General features: G+C 54.2%; 5 protein-coding genes across 5 annotated transcripts; 4 read left to right on the forward strand and 1 right to left on the reverse strand.

The window, feature by feature from the left end:
* The first annotated feature begins 93 nt into the window (after positions 1-93).
* On the forward strand, positions 94-2994 carry BU25DRAFT_407369 (NAF1-domain-containing protein). Its single transcript, XM_033705515.1, has one exon. It carries the CDS (start codon positions 182-184, stop codon positions 2756-2758), a length of 2577 nt encoding a protein of 858 aa, XP_033565919.1. The 5' UTR covers positions 94-181; the 3' UTR covers positions 2759-2994.
* Positions 2995-4177: 1183 nt separating this feature from the next.
* BU25DRAFT_407370 (PP2C-domain-containing protein) lies at positions 4178-11177 on the forward strand. Its single transcript, XM_033705516.1, has 3 exons — positions 4178-5083; positions 5195-10513; positions 10565-11177. Exons 1-3 carry the CDS (start codon positions 4628-4630, stop codon positions 10730-10732), a joined length of 5943 nt encoding a protein of 1980 aa, XP_033565920.1. The 5' UTR covers positions 4178-4627; the 3' UTR covers positions 10733-11177.
* A 199-nt stretch (positions 11178-11376) lies between these two features.
* BU25DRAFT_385300 (uncharacterized protein) lies at positions 11377-12171 on the forward strand (the record flags this gene model as incomplete). Its single annotated transcript, XM_033704363.1, has 2 exons — positions 11377-11593; positions 11647-12171. The coding sequence occupies exons 1-2, from the start codon at positions 11492-11494 to the stop codon at positions 12169-12171; spliced, it is 627 nt and encodes a 208-aa protein (XP_033565921.1). The 5' UTR covers positions 11377-11491.
* Positions 12172-12795: 624 nt separating this feature from the next.
* Positions 12796-13665, reverse strand: BU25DRAFT_195632 (uncharacterized protein). The gene has a single exon (XM_033701043.1). It carries the CDS (start codon positions 13483-13485, stop codon positions 12907-12909), a length of 579 nt encoding a protein of 192 aa, XP_033565922.1. The 5' UTR covers positions 13486-13665; the 3' UTR covers positions 12796-12906.
* Positions 13666-14250: 585 nt separating this feature from the next.
* BU25DRAFT_195634 (uncharacterized protein) lies at positions 14251-14930 on the forward strand. The gene has a single exon (XM_033701044.1). It carries the CDS (start codon positions 14380-14382, stop codon positions 14845-14847), a length of 468 nt encoding a protein of 155 aa, XP_033565923.1. The 5' UTR covers positions 14251-14379; the 3' UTR covers positions 14848-14930.
* Positions 14931-15301: the final 371 nt, after the last annotated feature.

Here is a 15301-nt window from a genome sequence, read left to right on the forward strand (position 1 = left end):
AGCACCCCCTTGCTCTTTCCTGCCAAGGCGCTAGCTGTGGATCCGCATCAGGTCAAAAATGGCAACGTTTCTACGCTCACCAAAACATATCACCGCACGCATTAAGCAGACGGGTGCAAACCGCAGTTACTGCCACAGCAGCGAACAACGCGTGCTTTCAAAGACTGTAGAGAACACAGCGATGTCTGATTCTCAGGAACCGCCGGCTAAGAGGGCGCGGCTGGAGGCGGACGCTCCTTTCACTGGAGTATCCTCCTTCGATGCGCCAGGCTCGCCCGTCGATGATATGGACTACGATTTCTACGACACTACGCCTGTCAAACCTGCCGCGCTTTCTGCACCACATGATGGACCATCAGCGTCGCTCACCGCGACTGCACCTGCTCCATCGAGCTTCTCTATGCCAGGACTCGGCTCCCTGGGCGACACCACCGTCACACAGCCAACAGCTCAGATCGACGCAGACACTGTTATGAACACCGCGGTGCATGACGAAGGCGAGCTCAAAGATGAGGAGGCCTTCAACCATGATGCGAGCGCAGTCGAGCCGCCTCTGGCCAATCAGCTGCAGGCCCTGAACGAGGCTCCACAGCACGGTAAGCCGTCGCGTCCTGAGCTGCATGCTGCGTCCCTGACACCCGCGCAAGATGCTTCTGCAACTCTTACCACTACATCGCCCGTCTTCGATGTCGCAGAAACCGTGACAGATCCCGCGCCAGCCGTCGATGCACAAATCAAGCAGGAGTCCGAAACTGCTGCTGCACCTGCTGAAGAAGCTCAAGAGCCCACAGCAGATGAGAGCAAAGCCGAGTTCCTTCGCGTTGGTGAAGCGAACAAAGATAACAAGGATGCCGAGTGGCAGCTCGACTCAGATGCCTCAGATTCTTCCTCAGACTCGTCGAGTTCAGACGACAGCTCAGACGATGAGGCAGAGGACGGAGAGCTTATGGATCCAGAGGAGATGGTCCGCCTGTTGATGGCAGAGTCTGCTGACGACGCTGGCGCTACCGGCAAAGCCAAGGTGAAGACTTTGAACGAGCTTGACGAACAGTACGAGAAGCCAGACATCAAGGTTGAAAACGAAACACAAATCACAGAACTGGGCAAGGTCGAGGCAGTTGTCGATAACCTTGTCCTGGTGAAGGCCAACACCTCTGGCGACTACCAGGTGCTCGAGTCTGGATCTGCACTCTGCCTTCGAGACTTCACTATCATTGGAAAGATCTCTGAGCAGATCGGTCGCGTCGAAGAGCCCAGATATTCTGTTGGCTTCAACGACCCTGCTGAGATTGCAACTATAGGCATCACTAAAGACACAACCATCTACTACGTCGACGCACACTCAACATTTGTCTTCACGGAGCCCCTGCGCAACCAGAGGCACACCGACGCATCAAACCTCCACGACGAAGAAACGAACGAGGTAGAATTCTCCGACGACGAGGCAGAGGCTGAGTTCAAGCGACAGCAGAAGCAGGCCAAGAAGGCCAGGCAAGAAGCAAAGAACGAGCCAGAGCCAGAGCAGAAGCCAATACCGACCGGACCAAGAGGGCACGTCGACAAGCCTGTGTCTTACTTCTCACCAGCCAATGAATACCAAGGCGGTGGACTCAAGTACAGCGACGACGAAGACGAAGATCTGGGTATGTACAAGCCGCTGGCACGGCCAAGTCATTTCGAGGAAATCGTCGGACAAGGTGCACCACTCGAAGATCGCAGTCACGTTCGCAGAGGTATGATGCGAGGTCGAGGCGGATGGGGCGACCGCGGTCGAGGCTTCCGTGGTCGAGGCAACTTTGGTGGTCGCGGCGACTTTGGCGGTGGAAGAGGTGACTTCAGTGGTGGTCGAGGAGGTAGAGGAGATGCACGAGGTGGAAGGGGTGACAGAGGTGGTGGTGATCGTGGTGGACGTGGCAACAAACAGGCTGACAGAGGGCGACCTCAGAATCAGCAACAGGACAGCCGTCAGATGAGTGTGCCACGCCCCGACAACAGATCTGCCACGTCAGCTTCACCAGCTCGACAGCAAGAGCGCCAGCAGTCCTCTCAGCCACAACACTCTCCACCGGCGAAGAGCAAGAACAAGAACCGGAAGCAGCGACAGCGGGAGAAGCGCGAGCGCGAGGCACAAGAGAAGCAACAAAATCAGCAGCAGCAGTCGCAGCAGCAGTCACAGCAGCAGCCGCAGAAACAACAGCAGCAGCTGCAGAAACAACAGCAGCAGCCGCAGAAACAGCAGCAGCAGCAGCAGCACGCCTCACCTGCACCTTCCGGCCCATCAAATGCTAACTCATATGCGACCAACAGCAGTACAGGTTGGCCGACTCAGTATCCACAGCCAGCAGCGCCGGCAGCTACATACCCTCCGGCTCCAGCACCTGCAGCTGCGGCATCCTATGCAAACCCTGCACAGTATGCTCAGCAGCCTGCCACGCAGGCTCAGCCAAACCAGCAAGCAAACTGGGCTGCATGGGCACAGTGGTTCCAAGTCGTTGGCGCCATGAGCCAGCAAGGAGCACAAGCGCAGCAGCAGCCCCAGCCGCAGCAGTATGTGCAACCGCAGGCGCAGGCACCACCACCACCACCACCACAGCCTCAAGCTCAGGCTCAGTACGGATACCCACAACAGTGGCAGTATCCGCAGAACGCTGCACCGGCACCGAACACGAATGCACAGCAGGGCAACGCTCAAGCTGGAGCTCAGTCTCTGCAAGATATCCTTCGAGCACTCGGAGCTGGCGGCGGCGGCCAAGCTTAGTAGATTGGCCACCAGTATGATTGACCTCAGTCGTTGGAAAGATGTGGATGTAAGATTATGCTGGATATGTGCTCGGGAAAGGATTACGTTCGAAACTATGTGCAGCTAGACCAGGAATTCGTCGATGGCATGGTATGTGTAGCTTCCAGCAAAGACTACCATACGATAGAGAGAATACGATGGTCGGTGCTGACATGGGATTTCGATTCGAATATGCAAGCGCAGGACAGCAGCGCCTTCTTCGTCACGTTCGCGCAGCACTTATAAACTATGAGCCGCCGTTTGTCGTGCAGTGAACGCATGGATGCATGCTTCCATGATTGCTTAGTCACAAGTACAGTGTGACAATGAAACAGCTCCATGACATATGCAATAGGAAAGCGAGAGTTCTGTAGTAAGTAACCATCTCACCTGATGTCTCTCTTCCCATCCAAAATCTGCGAGACATGGGGAGAATTAATTGTTGGCGTCATCTCTGTCCAGACGCGCAGGCCACAGCGGGGGACGCCACAATGGCGGTGCACATAGCGGGGGAGTGCATGTCGCAGCTCCAAACATGCGCTGCCCGGTGTTGGTGGGTGTTGCAGATAGAGAAATGGACGCCTGACCGTCAACGCTCGGCTGCTTCCGGTGAGCCTGAACGGGCACAATGACGCGCCTGTGTGAGGATACAACGGTGCACAAGACACTGCGGAGGGGCTCATTTTGTCGCTGTTCCAGGCAGGAAGGAGCCGAACGAGGATGCTGGTCGGTGGATGATGGACCCCCGGGTGCAGGTGGCGCATTTAGGCTCGAGACAAGGTGAGCATCCGCAGTCCGTCTGGAGTGGAGCCCGTTCGCCGAATGTGCAACTCCCCATCTTCGAACACCACATTGCAACTGTTTGTGACTGCTGTTGCCGCCACGCCCTGCCTGCACTGCCAGGCGCGCTCTCTCCGCCGCTGCACCCCGCCCGTCCGCTCCCGCTAGTCTCGCTCACGTCCCGCTCCGCCCTATGTGCACCTTGTCGCGGCGTCCCGCGTCGATGAAGCAGCCGTCCTAGGCCCACCTGCGCAAGCAGCCCTCGACAACGACCGACCCCAGCAGCTATCGGCCGCATCCACCGCCGCACCCACGCCCACCACTCGCAGGCGCGTCGCGTCTGGCTGCGCCGCCGACCCTGCCGCGAGAATGACGAGGAACGAGACGAATACCAATCGTCAGGGCAGCACTGACAGCTCGTGGAGCTCGCGCACCGGCGACACTGTTCGGTCATATGGTCGCCATGGCTCTCTGCGCGGCACGCCTGTCACGGTGAAGACATCCAAGGGCCCAAACGCACCGTACGTATACTCCTGCTGCGCCTGCATGGCACGCTGCTGTCGCCGCAAGCTGCAGGCGCCGGGCCTGTGCTGGCAGAGCTGCGCGACCTGCGCGATCTGTGCCTCGAGATCTGCGCCGCGCGTGCTGCGATAGCGGGGACGTGGTTGGCTGTGTTTCTTGCTGGTGTTCGCGTAGCAGAGAACACCACGATGGGCAATCGTTCGCGAGTCGTGTCCCGGCGTCTATCCTGCTGTCTCACTGCCAGACGCACATCGACTACTCGACGAACCTCTGCTGACGCTTTGATGCAGCATCGAAAAGGAGCCAGAGATCTCTCCCACCACCGTCCCCCCAGCTCCTCCCCCAAAAGACCCGCAGCACCAGCCTCGCAAGCCTCCCACCTGGGACGGCGCCGTCTCGAACGACTTCCGCGACTATCGAAAGGACCTTGCCGTGTTGCAGACCTCGGGAGGAAGGGTACCCTCCATATCGCGCATCCCACCGACTGCTTCGAGCGCGAACTCCAACCCACCGTGGGCATCGTCCGGCCCCAATGGTGGTACGAACATGGCGAACAGTGTCTGGAGCAGCTTCCTCAACGATTCAGACAACGAAGATGTGGCCCAGTTGTCACCTGCCTTCGCTCCAACCGGCGGCAACTCTAGAGAAGACGCTGTTGCTTTCCCAGGGGACAATCGCAGACCTTCTGTCGCAAGCGCCTTGACGGTCAGCAGTAGTGGATCAAAGTCGAGCTTTAGCAGAGGATTTCACAAGAAGTTGCAAAACGTGTTTGGCGAAGACTTTCCTGGTGATGGTCGTCAAAACTCAGACTCAAGCTTGAATGGGAGGTCGCAAATCACAGAGACACAGTCCCTGCATGCACCTCGAAATCGTGGCAACTCGCTGAACAACACTTTTGGCAATGGCGGCTACAACTCGAGACCTACTTCCCCCACCAGCTCGCGGCCACGGACACCACAGCCTTCTTCGGAAGTTACGCCCTGGGAGTTTCAGGCACCTCAGGTAAGCTCTTGCTTCAAGGAGGCACATCCATGCCCAGCGTCTGCCCTCGATACCCACGTTGCACGCGGCGTCACTGCACCCTTCTCATAGTCGTGTCACTGACAATCCTAGGATGCTCCCTCCTCGACAGAGAATGGGCGCAGAAGATCTTCTGAGCAAGCATCCACCAAATCAGGTCATCGCGCGCACAAGATAACCTCACGACTGCCTGGACACCGACACCATCGTAGCAAAGAAGAAAATAAGACAGCACCCGACAGTCGAGGCGACATCAGCGTCCCGTACCCTTTGCGACCTGCCACCAGCCGCGAGGACTCATATAGTGCGCGTCGAAACCAACCGCAACCATCAACTTTCAATTCTGCATTCGCTTCGAAGACGAGTCTCGTACCGCGCCCATCGAGTCCAACACCAAGCACTTACTCGGAGATGACACAACATTCTGTAGCTCAACAGTCACAATCACCTAGCACGACCAAAGGTCCTGGCCGATTCTTTGCGCGCTTACGCGGAAAGGACAAGACAGAGCATCACCCGGCAGTGGACAATCTCAAGAACATGCTAGCTGGATCGTCACAGATATCTCTGCCTTCCTCCATAAATGGTCCACCATCAGCACGTGCAGATCCTAACCAGCCCTCTTTCACATCGAAGAAGAAGTCTACGTTCGAACAATTGAAGGGTCCCAGTAATGTTGCAAAGGATAGTAAGAAAGAGCACAGGCGGTTGCCATTCAAGTCTTCAGACAGGCGCCAAATGTCACACGCGGAACCCAGAGGGAAAGACCCAAACGAAGCCAAAGCGGATGCCACGGGTAATGAAGCCATGTGGTTCCTGGACACGAAGCTGGACGACATGAGCGGCATCGTGAACCCGCAACAACCTCCAATGACGCCCCCAACCGGCGACGTACAGCATACAGCGCTGGCTGGAGATGATGAGCCCGGGCCAAAGGACGACACATGGGACGCACCTGATTCATGGGCTGTGAAGAGGCTCGATGAATTGCGGGAACAATCAATCGACGAACCTGAAGAAGCGGCGAGGGAACAGAACGACACGAGAACCTACTGTTTGCGCATATTCAGGGCTGACTCCACGTTTGCGACCTTGTCTGCTACACTCAATACAACCGTTGCAGAAATCATCCAGATACTTGGCAAGAAAACTGTACTCCAGGATGAGCTGGACAATTACCACATCGTGATGCGGAAACATGACACCTCGCGGCAGCTGGAATCGAACGAGCGACCGTTGCTCATACAGAAACGCCTCCTGGAGCAAGCTGGATACTCGGAGGCGGATCGTCTGGAAGACGTTGGGCGAGAAGACAACAGCTACCTTTGCAGGTTTACATTCTTGCCAGCCAAGATGAGCGGCTTCTCAAGCCTTGAGAAGGATCCGGGCTTCAAGCAAATGCAAAAATTCAGCCATATCGACCTCCAGGGCAAGAACCTGATCACTATCCCTATCACTCTGTACCAGAAGGCCACCGAGATCATTTCCCTGAATCTGTCACGAAACCTTTCCCTCGACGTTCCGAAGGATTTCATCCAGGCTTGTACGAATCTCAGGGAGATTAAATACACCAGCAATGATGCCAGAAGACTACCTCCCAGTCTGAGTATGGCAAGTCGACTCACCATGCTCGACATATCCAACAACTGCCTCCAGACACTTGACAGGGCAGAACTACAGAAGCTACAGAGTTTGCAAGGCCTTCGACTATCGAACAACGGACTTACGTCTCTACCATCTTATTTTGGGCAGTATCGTGCTCTTCGCAGCTTGAACCTCAGTTCCAACTCTCTGACGGAGTTCCCCGATTTCTTGTGCGAAGTGCGCACGCTCGTTGACCTCGACATCAGCTTCAACTCGATAGGCAGTCTTCCAAAGATTGGACAATTGACGTGTTTAGAAAGGTTATGGGCAACCAACAACAAGCTGTCTGGTAGCTTCCCTCCCACACTGAGCAACCTGATCAATCTACGAGAAGTGGATGTGCGTTTCAATGCTGTTGACAGCATGGACGTCATGTCACAACTGCCACGCCTTGAATTCCTTATGATTGGACACAACTCAATATCTGCTTTCGAAGGGTACTTCCCCAAGATCCGCGTTCTACACATGAACCACAACCCTGTTACACGTTTCGGTTTGAGCGGACCCGTACCGTCCTTGACTGTACTGAACCTTGCATCTGCCAAGCTAGCTCAGTTGCCAGAGGATCTGTTCCAGAAGCTCACGGGACTCACGAAGCTTATCTTGGACAAGAATCACTTTACATCGCTTTCGAACAACATCGGCAGGCTGTACAGGCTGGAGCATCTGAGTGTTGCGCGAAATTCTTTGGATGAGCTGCCGGCCGAGATTGGACGTCTTGTGGAGCTGCGTTATCTGGACGTGCGAGAGAACAATCTCGGGCGACTCCCACCTGAGATTTGGTACGCACGACGTTTGGAGACGCTCAATGTATCCTCAAACGTGCTGGACGCCTTCCCGAAGCCAAGTGCAGCGCCACCAGTAGAGGCCAACAGCGGCATACAGTTGGACGGATCCCACTCGATATCAACACCAAGTCTGGGATCAAGCCCCAGCTACGAAGAGCTCGGCAAGCTGGAAGATTTCCAAAACCGTCGCCCTAGTCAGGCATCAGGTGGTTATCTCAGTTCAGGCACTTCGCCGGCATCTTCGAATCGAAAGGGATCAATGGCCTTTTTCAACACCGCCAGCACAGCACGCAAGCCATCAGCGGCGTCCCGGGCGCCTACTGAAGGCACACTCGCACCAATGTCTCGCAAAGACTCTAGCCTATCTAGTAGACTGGTCACGACATTTGCTGGCTCTTTGCGACATCTATTCCTAGCCGACAATAGACTCGAGGACAATGTGTTCGACGAGCTCTGCTTGCTGCCCGAGCTGAGGATAGTCAACCTGGCTTACAACCTGATATACGATATTCCTCCACGCACGATCAGGAGGTGGCAGCATCTTGCTGAGCTCTATCTCTCAGGTAACGATCTGACGTCCTTGCCGTCAGAGGACCTGGAAGAGGTGGGCTCGCTCAAGGTACTCCACATCAACAACAACAAGTTCCAAGTGCTTCCCGCCGAACTTGGTAAGGTTGCGCAGCTCGCTGTCCTGGATGTTGCCAGCAATTCATTGAAGTACAACGTCTCCAACTGGCCATACGATTGGAACTGGAATTGGAACCACAAACTCAGATACCTCAACCTGTCAGGCAACAAGCGACTTGAAATCAAACCTAGCGGTTCATACAGCGGGAGCGGAGTTGCCATGCGGGAGGGCCGCGATTTAACAGACTTCACTGCACTCGTCAGCCTGCAGGTTCTCGGACTGATGGACGTTACCATGATGATCCCGTCTGTACCTGAGCAGACGGAAGACAGGAGAGTGCGAACAGCAGGGTCTGCTGTTGGTACCATGGCTTACGGCATGGCGGACAGCTTGGGCAGAACAGAGCACATTTCTACCATGGATATGGTCGTACCTCGCTTCCGCAGCCACGATGACGAGCAAGTGCTGGGCTTGTTCGATGCCCAGCCACTCGCTGGGGGGGGATCTAAGATCGCCAAGTTCTTGTACGACCACTTCAAGAATCGGTTCGCCGATGAGCTGGACCGTTTGCGACCGAACGAGAACCCAGTCGATGCGTTGCGACGTACCTATCTAGGTCTCAACAAAGAGTTGGCTACAGCTGCCTCTCAGTCGCTGGACAAGAACGCCTACACGCCGCCAACACAGCCCAGAGGCGCCGTGCCTGAGCTTGGAGACGATGATCTGACCTCCGGCTGCGTGGCCACGGTCATGTACCTGAAGGGGATGGAGCTCTACATGTCTAACGTTGGCGATGCACAAGCGTTGCTGATTCGGTCAGAGGGCGGGCACAAGATTCTCACACGAAAGCATGATCCTGCTGAGCCCAGCGAGCGGGCAAGAATCAGAGAAGCCGGTGGTTTCGTCTCACGCCAAGGCAAGCTGAACGATGTCCTCGAAGTATCGCGAGCCTTTGGCTACGTGCAGATGTCTCCGTCTGTCATTGCGTCGCCACACATCATCAACCTGACATTGGGCGACACGGATGAGATGATCCTAGTAGCTTCTCGAGAACTGTGGGAATACCTCACACCGGACTTTGCTGTTGATGTGGCACGATCTGAGCGCAATGATCTTATGCGAGCTGCTCAAAAGCTTCGAGATCTTGCGATTGCATTTGGTGCTACCAACAAGATTCACGTCATGCTGCTTGGGGTCAGCGACCTGAAGAGCAAACAGCGGGCCCGATTCCGCACGCACAGTATGTCTATGGGACCTACTGGCTCGCCAGACGACTTCGCTATCAACCGTAGGCCAGGAAAGAGGGCCAGGAACATGGTTGGTGATTCAAAGCTTGCTCGACTCGACCAAGAAGTGGATGCACCAACGGGCGAAGTCAGCTTGGTGTTCACTGATATCAAGAGTTCGACTTTGCTCTGGGAGACATATCCCATTGCTATGAGATCTGCAATCAAAATGCACAATGAGCTCATGCGTCGACAGCTACGCATCATTGGTGGTTACGAGGTCAAGACTGAAGGTGATGCGTTCATGGTTGCCTTCCGGACCGTAACATCGGCCTTGCTGTGGTGCTTCACAATCCAGAGTCAACTCTTGGAAGTGCAGTGGCCGCAAGAGATTCTCAACAGCGTGAACGGGCAAGAAGTGGTCGACGCCGATGGCAATGTCATATTCCGTGGTCTCTCTGTCCGCATGGGTATCCACTGGGGCCGGCCTGTGTGCGAAGTTGACCCAGTCACCAAACGTATGGATTACTTCGGACCTATGGTCAATCGGGCTTCACGTATCTCATCCGTGGCCGACGGAGGGCAAATAACGGTTTCCTCCGACTTCATCGCTGAAATTCAACGCCTTCTTGAAACGCACATCGAAGGTGACCGTAGCAACTCCACCGGCTCAGAAGAAGCGTACGGCGACGATATCCACAGCCAGCTTATTAGGCAGGAACTGCGATCTCTTAGCAGCCAGGGTTTCGAAGTCAAAGACCTCGGTGAACGCCGCCTCAAGGGTCTCGAAAACCCGGAGTACATCTACCTGATGTACCCACATTCTCTCGCCAGCCGTCTCGTCGTGCAGCGCCAACTTGAGCAACAAGCAGCGCCACCCGCTCAGGAGTCATCGATCGGTCAGAAAATGCCAGGCAGCCAGCTCACGATTGATACAGAGGACGTATGGGATCTATGGAATATCAGTTTGCGTCTGGAGATGTTGTGCAGTACTCTTGAGAACCCGGGGAGTTCGGAGCTCAAGGCGCCTGAGACAGCATTGCTCGAGCGCATGAAGAACAGGGGTGGGGAGATCACAGATCGATTCCTGATAAACTTCGTCGAACATCAGATCTCGAGAATCGAGGTACGTACTTACTCGCCTCGAATACTAATAAAGGAGCTAACCAGAAGACAGTCGTGTGCTACTACGCTTGCCCTGCGACACATGATGCGGCCCTTCGGCTCTGCGCCACTGCTACAACAGGCTTGCCATATGGGCGACATCTTCTCTGAACTTGAAGCGAAGTTGAAACGCCTCGAGCAATTCGAGCAAGAGGCGATGGCAGACATGGCACCCTCATGAGCGCATCTACACCATTATTCTCATCCATACACAATACTACGTCAACAACTGAGCTGACGCATGATGACCACGACACGTACACCAACACACTTACCGACTACCTTTCCTAATTGACACGTTCATGCTCGCCGAAGCGGACCAGCTCGAGCTCTGTACCATCACATCATTACGCTACTTTATACTGCCCTAGTGGCATCACCATCAGGCTCACGATTCGCATTCTGGGGGCAATTGAATAGCATACTTGGGTTCTTCTGGCGTTTGCAGCTTGCTCTTTTGGGTCAGCGGGGACTTGGTTCTTCTGCGCATATTGGAGGCTATCAGTTATCCTTAGGCTACATTTCGAACGGAGGCATTGTCTTTCACGGTTCCCTCACGGCCGCTGCAGTTTTACATTCGTGCTTTGTTAAGTCTCGAGGTCTCAAGGCTTGTGATACACACTGTTGAGAGGTTTGGTATCTAGCGAACACATATTATTCTTCAATCAAGTGTTCCTTCCCTTAGTCCGTATATCATCATTGGTGCTCTTGCATTTACAATGGCTAGCAGAAAGTTTTAGCTGCAAGAAGCTACCCCACATGCTGTCACCGACGTCACCAAGCTACCCCACAAAACATTACCAATCGACAGCTGCACTTTCCACATTCATGCAATCCTTTACCAATCTCCACAGAGCCTCAGCACATCGCCGTCTAGCACTCCTGACCAATTCGATCGCTGCAATCTCTATATCAATTCCAGCAACCAACCAAGACCATTATGTCGACATCCTCCTTCCCACCACAGGAGCTCCGCGAGATCGTGAAGGAGGTCGCAACGCTCCTCAAAGACCGCAAAGAAACAATCTCCGTCGCAGAAACCGTACTCTCTCCCTCCCTTCATCCACCCTCGCTCACCCGCTAACGAGAACCCAGGCAGCAGGCGGCCTAATCTCCTCATCCCTCCTCTCCTACCCCGGCGCCTCGTCCTTCTACCGCGGCGGCCTGACCCTCTACACGCTCGAGAGCCGCAAAGCATTCGTCGGCTGGACCGACGCGGATACGCAGAACTACAAGGGTCCTACGCCGGATATTGTTACGAAACTCGCTGATAACACGAGGAAGACGCTCGAGAGCACGTATGCAGTGAGTGAGAGCGGGACCGCGGGGCCGACGGGGGGGAATAACAGGAATAGGACGCCGGGGTATGTGGCGCTTGCTGTGTCTAAGGAGGGCGGGACGGTGACGAGGGAGGTGGAGACTGGGAGTAAGGAGAGAGAGGGGAATATGGTGATGTTTGCGTTTGAGGCCCTTAAGTTGGTACGGGATACTATCAAGGGGGAGGGAGGGGGAAAGGATGAGAGGGAGAACAGGAGTGGGGATGTGCAGGAGGAGGGTGTGAAGCTTGTTCCGGGGGATAAGGAGACGGATGAGGCTGCTGTTGGTGCTTTTGCAAGCTGAAAGCTGTAAGGAGGATATGAAAGGTGTCGCCAATTCAAGATGATGGTACTGTACTGTACTGTATATATTTCATGGATTTTGATGCGTAGCTCAATGGTTCCTTTTCGGAACGGAAAGAAAAGCATGTCCTGTTTTAGCCCAATGCGATCATCATACTGACGGCTTCATACTTGGTCGTGTGATAAGCGATTGGCACGCACTGATACACACCTTCTTCACATTCCACTTGACAAGCTAATGATTGCCATAGAGTCGATAGCGAGGCGTTGCATCTGCTAACTGCGGAGCGCTAGACACGTACCACTGTGTATTCCAATCCCATTTCACATGAACCTGGACAGAACAGAAAGACCGACGCTCATACTTCCCTTGTATCCTAACTCGCAACAGGCCCCATCACAAATCCCAATTACGCTTCCGGGGTGTCGCTACAATGTAATGAATGAACATATTGCCTCGGCAGCCTTGAGCATTCAGAAGGAAACACCAGTTTTGTGTGCGCGCTATCCATAGACTCTTATGACGACGGTTGCGTCCTTCACTTCGGGCGCAAGAAAGATGTGTTTCGATCTGAGTCCGGATGGTGTGTCAGCCTTTAGGTTGTGAGAGTTGCGGAAGCTTCTAAAGAAGCCACTCGACGATGTTTACGTTTCAGTGTTCTCGGGCGCCTCAAGCGTGCGACATGAATGTTGCAAGCGTCGAAGAAGGACCCAAAGACGTAGTCGTGCCTTCTCATTATTCCCACATGAGCAATCCTTTGATGGCGAGCAAATCAGGTACGGAGATCACGTTGGACATGAGAGAAGGTCGGCATGCTCTCAGTGAACGAGGATAGCTCATGGACTTCGATGAAGTCTGATGTTTGATCGAGTCTGGAGTCAACGATGCTCCAACGGGCGTGCTTTTGAAAGCAGAGAGCAGGAGGTGATGTAGGTTCGTCATGCTCTTTTCGAGACGCCTATGATAGTCGATCTTTCGCAGGTATTCAAAGCTCCGCGAGAGCCAACGTGATTTTGGTGGAACTGAGTGCCACATGCACAGTGCTGAGTGGGTGTACCTCGAACTTGAGAAGCTAGTCATCCTAAAAGCCGGACTATTAATTTGTCGCTTTTCGTCGTTGAGTTTTGTTTGGCTCGTGAACGTGGGAGACGACATCCACATGCATGCAGGACAGCAAGACGGACGCTGATTCTGGCAACGCCTGACTGTCCTGCTCACAAGACCAAGGAGACAATCGAATTCCACGAATAGTCCGTTTGGTGGGTCAGTCATCAACAAACAAACGCAGCTGCATCTCCACCAACGAATAGCCATCGTAAACCCACCCACTATGATCTTTGACTGAAACGCCAACACTCTACCCACCACTCAACGCAAGAATGGTCCGACCGCAGCTGTCTAGAACTCTGCGGCAGTTCACACCCGTCCCTTGAGCACGCACAGAAACTTGTTCCACAGCTCGAGCGCCCGCGAGTGGTTGCAGACCTGCGTAGGCAACACGCGCCAGTCCCAGATTGATGAGCTTTGTGCCCACAAATCGACGCGTCAACTCACCCTGAACGTGTTGCTTATCCACCAATTGGCCGTCCTCGGATCAGATCAACGTCTAGAAGGATCCCGTCTGGCCAGAGCACAGAACGAAAACAGGGTGAGAAACCGGGTCAGAATAATCTTCAGAGGGACGCGGAAGGGAAGTGAGGCGTGGCCGGCGGAAGCGTGCGGGGTTTGTAGATGAGGTGAGTTGGCCGCGGTGCTGGGCAGGATGTCCCGGCTGTCTCAAAGTGTGCAGGGGTGAGTAAGCGGATGGATTTGCTTGACAGAACGTAAGATCTGCTTGGTGACCTTCCTGTTCTTGATATCGTCCTTTTGTGCGTCAACGAACGAAGCAGTGTTGGCGAGAGTGAATGCCATTGCCCATGAAGACTGGAGGATTCGAACGCATGGATCATGCTGGTAGAAAGGTAAGTCTTGTAAGCGAGCTTGGAAAGAGTAACTGCCGCTCTGCCTTGATGTAAAACAGTGATCAGAACGTTCTGATAGTCTCTACATGGTATCGGGCATCCATTGCGGCCTCAACGCCAGCATATCATCATGCTCGTGTTGTCTTCTGCGGCAGGATGATGACGAGAGTCAATTCGGGCATCAGGATCGACCCTTCTGATAAGAGTCCAAGACTTGAAGAGATGGAGAAAATGCAAGCGACGCTGCATGTGGGCAGTTGCATTTCGAAACTTTGCCGGTAACCATGCGTTCCAAACTCTGATCATGCTCTCCTCTCGCAATCGCACCGAAACCAACTTATCCTGTGGGTCTTTGGAAGCTTGTTCTGCGCTTTCACTTTACCAGGAACTACCTTGTGTAGAAATCGAAACTACACATTTGATTGACCAGACGCATCCAGCAGATGGGCTGCACCTGAATCAAACCTCGTCTGTCGCACGAGTCGACCTTTACAGCGGTTCTAGGAAGCCTGATCTTGTAGACGAAGATGAGGCGGATGCTTGTCTGAGCTTACGTTCGACGTTTGGCATGCACTTCTCGAACACCTGTCAGCGTTTCAAGGAACGCTCGGCAACCGATTCTACCGGTATCGGCTTTCTGCGCGCGTGTCGCGGTGTATCGCAACACCGCCTTTTGTCCAGTCGCAAAGCCGTGAGCGGTGTGTTCGAACTTTAAGTATCGTGCAGCCTGTGACCGGAAGACTAGTCTCGTCTACACGCACTCGTACCCTCACTGAGGACCCGTTACCAGGCTGACGATATTCTGAGAAACATTCCGAGCTATTATAGCGGTGACACAACTGGACACAAGGCGCGTGGGGAGAGGGTCCAGGTTTCGTTGGTTATTGAGTCCACTGCTCTGGGCGTGGAACATACCGTGAAAGGGTGTGTTTCGCAAGAAGACAGCCGCAACAAATATGCAGTCGTAAGCGTTTGTGAACTGTGCTCTGTTCGTGTGGGTACTGGACGCCTTGAGCGTACTTTTTTGGATCGTCACAACGGCATTTTGCGCATCTTCGCCGATGTGGAAGTTCGTGCGCGCAACGTGAATATGCCGGCTGGATGGATGATGCCACGAAGCTCTGTGCTTGCGCACGAGACTCGAGCGTAGAACAAAAGTGACATAGCGT

Source organism: Macroventuria anomochaeta (genome assembly GCF_010093625.1).
Source record: "Macroventuria anomochaeta strain CBS 525.71 unplaced genomic scaffold BU25scaffold_4, whole genome shotgun sequence".
NCBI lineage: Eukaryota > Fungi > Ascomycota > Dothideomycetes > Pleosporales > Didymellaceae > Macroventuria > Macroventuria anomochaeta.